Raw genomic sequence first — 9,196 nt, forward strand, 5'->3', positions numbered from 1 at the left:
CATAAAGATAATAAAAACAATTAGTGTTACTAAGTGTTACTTAAAATTAGTGTTATTATTAATTTCCAAATATTGCAAATATTTAGTTAGTAAATAACTTAATATCAACGTAATTAAAATAATAATTAATAGTAATTTTTTAGAATTTGATTGGATGGTGTTCTTCAGAATTATCAAGACCATTTCCCGAGAATTTGATCGCTCAAAGATTACTGTTGTAACTCAATAAGTTGGCGGTGTTCTTTTGAATTCGAATTATTGCTTCCAAGTTCGTGTAAGTTAACTTAAACTCTTAAAGTAACTAAAATTATAACCAATTTTTTGTCATAATTAATAATATTTTGGTCAAGTCTGTAATCAACAGTGAATTTTGTGCTTAATTCCTTCCGCTAAGCTTTCTAAGAGAAAGAAATTTCAAACCGGTTTCGTCGATTTTTTCAATTTCACACGCTTCTGAATTAGCGGAGTTATGTAAAAACAAGGCAGAAATTACGTATAGTATTAAAATGTAATGAAAGAAATTATACCGGCAAAATGACGCGTTACTTTTTATCAATAACGGTAACGTTAGCGCGTTACTTTTGACTGTTAATGTGTCAAACACTGTCAATTACAAACTCCCAAGTATTAAGTGTAGACTTTAAAACGAATATACATAATAGGACCATTATGATCACTTTTGTCGCATACATGCAACTGTGCATTTAAGGTCAGGATGTCGAAAGGGCGATAATCCGCACACTTGCTGGCTCATCCGTGAGCTTTTCCTAGTTGGTATTAGAAGATGCCTGAGGTGGACCGAGGGCGACTTTCCACCTGTTGCATACATCACATCGTCGCCCGCCATGTCTCGAAGAGAGCCAATCGTGGATGTGCTTTAGGGATGGTATGTGGTGGGAGTAGGCGGACGAGTCTGGTTGGTTCACTCGAGTTTCCCTCGTCTCTCCCTCGGGATACCGTTAAGGACCATCGTAGTTGTTTCCTCAGGTTCTCACTTCACCCCGACAACGTCACTGTCACAACGCGTGAAGCTCGTCCTTTAAATTTCATCTTTGCAACGCTTATCCCAAAAAACGATTCACAAAGATCGCGCAACTGACCGTCCCAGGATTCTTCGGATTTCACTTTCTTTCAATAAGGAATCGATTCCAGACTCCAACCTGGACATTTTCATTGGAAAACCTCGGGGATCATCATCGTATGTAAAATTCTAAGCTTCCTTATTTATTTTCAAAAGAAAAAGATACCTGGAACTCAATATTTAAAGTTGTTTTAAAAGTACTTTGTACAAAGATTTTTTTTTTAAAGTAACGATTGTTTGATTGATTATGAATTTAGCTTTTGGGAAGAGTAAATTTAAGACATAGACATTTTTTTAAACTAATTATAAATCACAGTCTTTAAAACATTATCCATTTCTAATTCAGGTTTTTTCGGACAACATGAAGCAGAGTCAAGAAAACCAGGACGCGAAAGAAAGTGGACCTCCCGGGAATTCAATGATAAATAGTTCTTCCGCGGAATGAAAAAAAATATATTTTTTTTTAAGAGACTGATCATCAAAAGTGATTATTCAGCAGTGAGACAGTGTTGGACATTTAGTGCAATAGTTTAAACTAAGAATTGGTTCCATAAGACTATTATGCTGTGATTTTTCTCAGTGAATACGAAAAAGAAGAGATTATAGTTAAGACAGAAGATAATACAATTAAAATCTGCTTTAAGTATAGGAATGAGTGATTAAGGTGAAAAGAGACAGTTCTTATAGTAGTTTTCGAGGGTGATATTAAAGTAAACTTGCGTAAAAGTATTTTGATCTTCTGATTCGCGAAATGTCGTCAAAAACACTTCATAATGAACATATCAAGAGACCTATGAACGCATTCATGGTTTGGTCGCGAGGACAACGTCGAAAAATGGCTCAGGAAAATCCAAAAATGCACAATTCTGAAATTTCCAAAAGATTGGGAGCTGAGTGGAAACTTCTCAGTGAAAGTGAAAAGCGTCCTTTCATTGACGAGGCAAAAAGATTAAGGTTAGTGAGAAAAAATGCAACTTATATAATCAATTATCTAATGCGAAATTTGAGTTTTACGATCAAGTTCAGATTTAGGACAAGAATAATTAATTAGTCAAAATAGTGTTTCAAGAAAAAATGTTTGGGTTCAAAATTCAGTTCACGAAACAAGTCTCCTTAAGGGGGTACATATATAAAATTTTCGATTTTTTGCTTAATTTTATTATTATATTTTATTATTATATTATATATTTCATTTTTTCGCGTAAGAGAAATCCTAGTTGGTAAATAAATAATTTCAAAAAATTTATCCATTTTCACGTTTCCAAATAAAAATGTAGGTTTTTTCTAAAATTTTCAACTTTTTAAAGCCACATTTAGTTTCAAAGTTACATTTCTGTACTTGGTGATGTATACAACTTTTTTTGTACCATTTTTGCGGCCTAAGAAGTCACTACAATGAAGGGAGGAAGGCTCCTTTTGAGAGCCGAAAAATAGAAATGACAAAAAATGGTTTTGAGGATCCAATTAAAAATTTTGTTTAAAATTTTTATTATTAGTACTTACTATTAATAAAGTGAATAAATATGACTGCAATTGTTGCATTGTTCCGTTTTTTAGTCACTGTAAATCCACTCATGAATTTCGCCTTTCATCTTTACGGGATTTACATATGTACCCCTTAAGTGTAATTTAAAGTAAAAAGTGTTTGATAACTTTTTATGACTTATAAACTTATGTATTTCAGAAATTATACTTCATTATCAGTAATACAACACTATAATTTATCGGGGTATTTTTTCTTAATAGTACCCTCCAACAAAATTTATTAGACTCAAACTTGGAAAAAGTGTATATTTCTGTTAGCAATTAGATGGTAATTTATACTTTTTTTATAGGGATATTTCTTGGCCACTTAGACAAATATATAACAAAGGGGAGAAAGTACATTTTTTGGATTCTGTGCAGATAGGTTCTTTTTCGGATTTACTCACCCGCTTTCGTATAGAGAATAAAATCTAAATTATATATTTTTTATTTTGAATTAAATTATCAATATATATCAGTCTAAAGTCAAAGTTTATGGATATTTTCTATCCTGATACTACAAAAATGTTTTTTTTTAATCAAAAAATTCTTTCTTCGACTTGAGGCAAAACTGGCCGAATAAATGTATTATCTATGAACTCAGAGAAGGGTGCCAACAATTGGGGGAGCGGTGCCCAGAATTGGTGCTCTTATCCTGCTGGGTCAAACAAATATTCGATTGATTTAAAGAAATATCTCTTTCATTCAAATAAAACGTTTTTGATTCAAGCGCGTCATTGTTTAATTCTAAAATTATAATTCTATCAAAGATATAATTTGTTTCATTCAAATAATATTAGTTGATTAATTTTTTTGTTCATAATTTTAATTTAGAATCTTGATAACGAACATTTATACTCTTATTATAAAAGCAGTGTGTGAATTTTCATAATTCAAACAAGCTGGAAATAAGTTACATGTACGGGAAATTACAAACGACTAGACAGTAGTATTATGAATTCAGGAGTTTTCACTTACTATTTGTGAACTTCTTGATTTCAAATAAAATATATTCACGTTATAAATATATTATTATTTTTAATAAGCTCCTAATATTAACAAACTTTGACCAAAATTATAATCCAGCTACTAGTAATAATTCTGCATTAATTTAAAAATAATAAAATATTGAGAAAAGTATAAACAAGTTTTTTTTTTAAATACATTATTTATGGAAAAATATGCTGTAAAATATTTTCGGGAATAAAACTTAAAGTTTGAACCAAGGTAATAATTTTTTTCTGTTTGCACTTTTTTTTTTGTATTAACTGTTTTCAAGTTACAGCGTTGTAAACAATTAGATTCATACTAAAATTAATACAGTTTCAGATAGATATCTGAACATCTATCGGACTAAAAAATGTCGGAAAAAGTGACATTTCTTTTCAAAACAAGTATTCACAGAGAAAAAAGGAATTTTCCGATCTAATAGGACTTGAAAACGGTCAATTGTCAAAAAAGTGTCAACAGAAAATAAAAATGTTATCTCTGTTTGAACCTTGTAAATTTTTTTTTCATAAATAATATATTTAAAAAAAATACCTCTTCAAGGAATTAACGAACTTTTCAATCTAAACTAAAAAATTCTGATTTTCGAGATCGCTACAACGCAAAAAAGTAGCGTTGTGTTTGAAGAGTCTTGTTTGGGGACTTTTTAAGTTTGCTTGAGTTTTAATTTGTTTAATTCCTGGATCTCAGAAAAGTCTTTCCACTTTTTTGGTTTTCCTTTTTTAAAAAACTTTCACCATCTGTATAAACGGGAGAAGAGTATTTTCTAGCTCTTAAGTGATAGTGACTAGTGATTAAAAAGCACTACAAAAATAATCGCCAAACCCCAGGAATCTCAGTTAGAAACACGGCAAATTTGTTTAATTCCGATTTTGGCATTAAATAAAATTATCTTTATAAATTGTAATTTAAACTTTTTTGTTGAGTATATTGTGGGATTTGTTATGATAGAAATACACAGGGAAAAAATTTTATTAAATACCAAATTTTGAAAGTTTTCCCTAATTCAAACTTTGTATGCTAGGTATTGTTGATTTTGTTTCTAATTTATTTCAATGCTAATAAAGTCTACAAATGCTCAGAAAAGATTTAAAGCATAAGTTATAAAGATAATTTCATCAAGTAAAAGAATCAGAATTTAAAAAATCGCTGTATTTCCAACTTCGATTCCTAGTGCTTGGCATTTTTTTCAGTTCACTTTTGTCACTGAATCGTTTTCCAGCGTCTGAAAAAATTCTTCTCCTATTTACACAGGTGTTAAGAATTTTTCCGAAAAAGGGTTAATTAAATATGAATTGTTTTTTTTTTGAAGGGTGCAAACAATTAGAAAGACTTTCCTGACCTGCAAAAAATGAAAAAAATTGAAACTCAAGAAAATGCAAAAACTCTGTAAACAAGACATTTTTAAGCATTCTTGAAACATTGTTTTCGATTGCGGGTAACGAAGATGCATATTTATCGATTCCAAGTTAATTATACTTTTCTAGGATCTCAATACGTTACTTTTCCGCGATGCAGTGATTTCGAATTCCAGAATTTTTTATTTGTAACCCACTCTAATATTCATAATCAGGGGACTTTTATTAAAACCGTAAGCCAAAGTTGCCCTCAAGACCTCTCTGTGCATACAGATGTATTTGTCGTAATTCGATCATCTTCTTATTATTTACATTTTTTATAATAATAATAGTAGGTTATTTTCTGAGTAAAGTAGATATTTATCTCTATAACACCGAACATTCGCCACGGTTAATTGCTCTTTAGTTACGAACACTTGAATGAAATTATTACGTTGGGGTGTATCAGAGCCTGCGTAGCGAAAGGGGGACTACGCAGTTCATAATATTGTACATTGTTACTAAAGCTAAGGGCGTGCTTCTCTAAGCTGGGGTAGATATCAGGAGAATGGGGTGGTATTTATAGAGAGTGTCTTTATTGCGGAACCTGAATATTTAATCACTGTTACGAATTTATTTAGTTCACTTAGCTCAAAAGCCAACAAGAAATCCGTATTACCTGTCCACAAAGTATAGAGGCCTCAAATTTTGTAGAGACCATAGTATGAAAATCTCAGCCAAAAATTATTCTAAAAATATGGGTCAAAGTACATGTTGCAGACTACAGGCTTGACTATATTGATACAGAGTCTTGAAATTCTCAGTCGATAAGCAATTATTTCCTCATGAGTAAAGTTTAAAAAGTACCATTATCTTACCATCATTTCAGAATACTCAACTTTGAACTGCGAAATTATTTCTTGAAAATAAATTGCGAAAAATATGTGAATTTCTTTGATCCTTTCTGTGCACAGTTATAAACTCTAGTTAGAAATGATGCCAGTAAAACCCTTCAATAGCACTTTCGAAAATCGACAATGGGCCGCAGGTAGGCGTAACAGGAGATACGCGGGGTCTGCGGTTGTCACTCAAGCGAGCACTCAGGCGTGAACAAACAAAAGCGGAGCAGGCTATAACTTGTCAATTGCCACCCATCTTCAGTCCCAAAATCCGCACTATAGAAGAGTTTCACTGTATTTGTTATTAGGCAAATAACAAAAGAGTAGCGAGATGTCATCTCTGAAACTTAACGGCGTACGGAGATAATTCTTAAAGCATTTTTCACATTTTTGACTTCTGAAAATGGTGTAAGTAGTGTCAATGAGCAAAAAGTTGCGCCTAAGTTTTTACACATCATATTGTTTTTCGGTAATTACAAAGGGCTTTCCAAATAATGAAGCAACCTCACTCATAGCAGGAGACCTTGCAACACACATTGCAGTTGTGAGTGCCGTTCCTTGGATAATCGGAAGCCCTTTGTATTTACCGAAAAAAAAGTTTAAAAAATTTAAGCGCAACTTATTGCTAATTAACACTACATCCCATGTAGAAATTCCGATCGGGGTTTAGTATTAGCCAGGTACTAGCTAGAACTTCTGAGCAGGCCCTAACGAGAGTGCCCTTTTATCGCCCGATGATTAGTAAGGCCCCGCCTAGACTCTTTCTCTTACTTGATGAATATTTAATTGTTGAATATTTAGTTTATATGACAGAAAAGGTATTTAAAAAATAAATATTAATTTATTGCGAGTATTTTGACTTTAAATATTAATAGCCCTATTTAGAGTGAATACATATATTACATTTCTAAATATTATATTAAAAATAAAATTTCTAACACTCTGAAGTATCGAAAACCTACATCTATACCTACATCTATCACCTAGCAGTCGGGAATCTTAACTATTACGCTAAAACTTCGAGTTGGTAGTCGATGAAAAAGCCATACTCATAACCTACATATCAAAAAATGTTGAATTCACTTTTTCTAATTAAATATTTATTATTATACGACGTTATGTCCAGGTAAAATATACGAACTGTTAACAGGCATATCAATAAAACAATTTTTAAATAAATAATTTTAATCGATTGAAATTTTTCTTCTTGTAATATTTCGTTTTTTTCCCGTTGTAGACTACTTTAAAACTTTTTGCAATAACAGAAAGTGTAATTTTTTCTGAACATTTACAGTTTCTCATAAAGGCGGAATTTTTTTCTTTAAAAAAAACAGGATAAGATATATTTGTCATACCTATACGAGGCACGAAATTCTTCACTAGAACCTGATAGGGCACCCATCAGTTTTTTCTAGACTAGATATCCTGATAGAGACCCCAACCAGTTTTTTCTATGCTAGATATTTCTATAAGGGCCCCAACCAGTTTTTCTGTACTAGATATTTCGATAGGGGCCCCAACCAGTTTTTTCTAGATAAGATATTATGATAGGGACCCCATCGACTCCCAAATTCAAATAAGGAAAAATGAAGAAATTTCTGCACGGGATCTTTCACTATTCTTTTGTTAATAACTTAATAAGAACTTATTATTTCAGACTAGCAGCCATTCAAAGATGAGTATCCTAAAATTAATAAATTGAGTTTCTATTTAAAGAATGCTGTAAATTCCACTAGTTTCAGAAACGCCAAACTAATTGAGAATCATAATTCAAGAAGTCCTTCACAAAATACGTAATACGTTAGTTGGCAATGGAAAAAGCATCACGAAGGGGGGAGGGGTAAGGTTCGTGAAAAATGTATCACATATTTTGTGAATGGCCCTTAAATTTTGCTTTATTATTTTTCAAAATGCAAGAAAGTAGATCTAAAAATAAATTAAAGCAGTTCTGCCGGGTATTTCTGTCAAAGAACATGAACTCAGATCAATCATATTAACATTTAAATCTTTCATTTTTCAGCTTTCTATTCGTCTCGCAATTCTTTTCTAATGTTTTAGGCATATGATTTATGTTAATTGGCATTTAAACAATTTTTAAAATGAATCCAGGGAGGTTTACCCATGTACCAGATTCCAAATAGATGATGTATTAATGATTTATTTAACCATTTTTTTAATTTTCTGTTTGCAAACATCTATATGATCTTTCTTAAATCTTAAATTATTATTATGAAAAAGACATATCTCACCGAGATCATCTACGAAGCCACTCAGATGAATTTCCTATTGCATCAGAAGAATGCTTCGTGACACAAATGGAAATCCAGTTAAATTTAAGATTAAAATCAATTTAATTTGTCTCAAAATAAATCTTTTTGCATCAAATCTTATACTTTTGCGACCAACTTCATTTAATCTTGCATTGATATAATTATGTTTGTGTAAAAAATATATTCTAGTGGTTCAAAACAAAACCTTTTAATTCCATCTCAAAAATTTTCTAATTTCATCACTCAACAAATTAAAATATTTTTGGCATCAGATGTTTTTGGTCAGATTTCTTGCCTTTCGTAATAACATTTTTTATTTAATAAAATACTTGTTTCCAAGAAATGAGAATATTTAATATTTGACACAATATAATGCACATCATTGAAAGGACTCTGCACTGAATGTACAACAAATGACTGTTTGTGAAAAATTCTAAAAAAAAATTTTTTGTATTTTCGAACCTGCAGAGCAAAAATTTAAAAGAAAAATGGACAGTTTTTCGACAAATGCGCGTCAAAGCTTCAATTTTGACTTGTATTTTAATATAAAAATCCTTATTTTAATGCATTTTTTCTCTCAGAAACCCTTCGATAGGTTTGGTTGAAAGTTTCTCATTTTGTAGATCAGACTTACCGATCATTTTTTAGTAACTAAAATCACTAGACATTTTTTATCAAACTTTTACGCTTTGAAATCAGTTTTAAATAAATGGAAGAAGCGTGCATAGAAAATATTCATAAAGTATTTGTTCGCAAAGAAAGAAATATGAAGAAACTGTAAGTGAAGATGTGAATATAGTATACTTAATTTTAAATAATAATAATAATATTATTATTAATAATAACAACAACTTTGAGACGAGCTTGCAGGTTTGTCCAGATTGGAACAGTTTAGTGCAAGTTCGCCTTAAGGATATTTTATTATTATTTAGTGTTTTTATTAAACTTTTACTCGGGTAAACACGGTTATACATCATAGCCACGGACTAAGTCAAGTGACTGATGAGATTAGAATGTTATAAGTTAATTCAAATAATTTAATACGATGGTTGAAGCCTCCTGCGATGATTTTGTAGG

At 31.0% G+C, this 9,196-nt stretch overlaps 1 protein-coding gene across 1 annotated transcript in view; it reads left to right on the forward strand.

Moving 5' to 3' along the window:
* The first annotated feature begins 1,832 nt into the window (after nt 1–1,832).
* Nucleotides 1,833–9,196, forward strand: part of LOC117182675 (transcription factor Sox-21-B-like) — a 23,732-nt gene continuing 16,368 nt past the window's right edge. Inside the window, exon 1 of the mRNA XM_033375779.1 lies at nt 1,833–2,035. Coding sequence (XP_033231670.1) covers nt 1,833–2,035 — 203 coding nt within the window. The remainder of the gene's footprint in view (nt 2,036–9,196) is intronic.

The sequence above is a fragment of the Belonocnema kinseyi genome, chromosome 2 (genome assembly GCF_010883055.1).
Source record: "Belonocnema kinseyi isolate 2016_QV_RU_SX_M_011 chromosome 2, B_treatae_v1, whole genome shotgun sequence".
NCBI classification, from domain to species: domain Eukaryota; kingdom Metazoa; phylum Arthropoda; class Insecta; order Hymenoptera; family Cynipidae; genus Belonocnema; species Belonocnema kinseyi.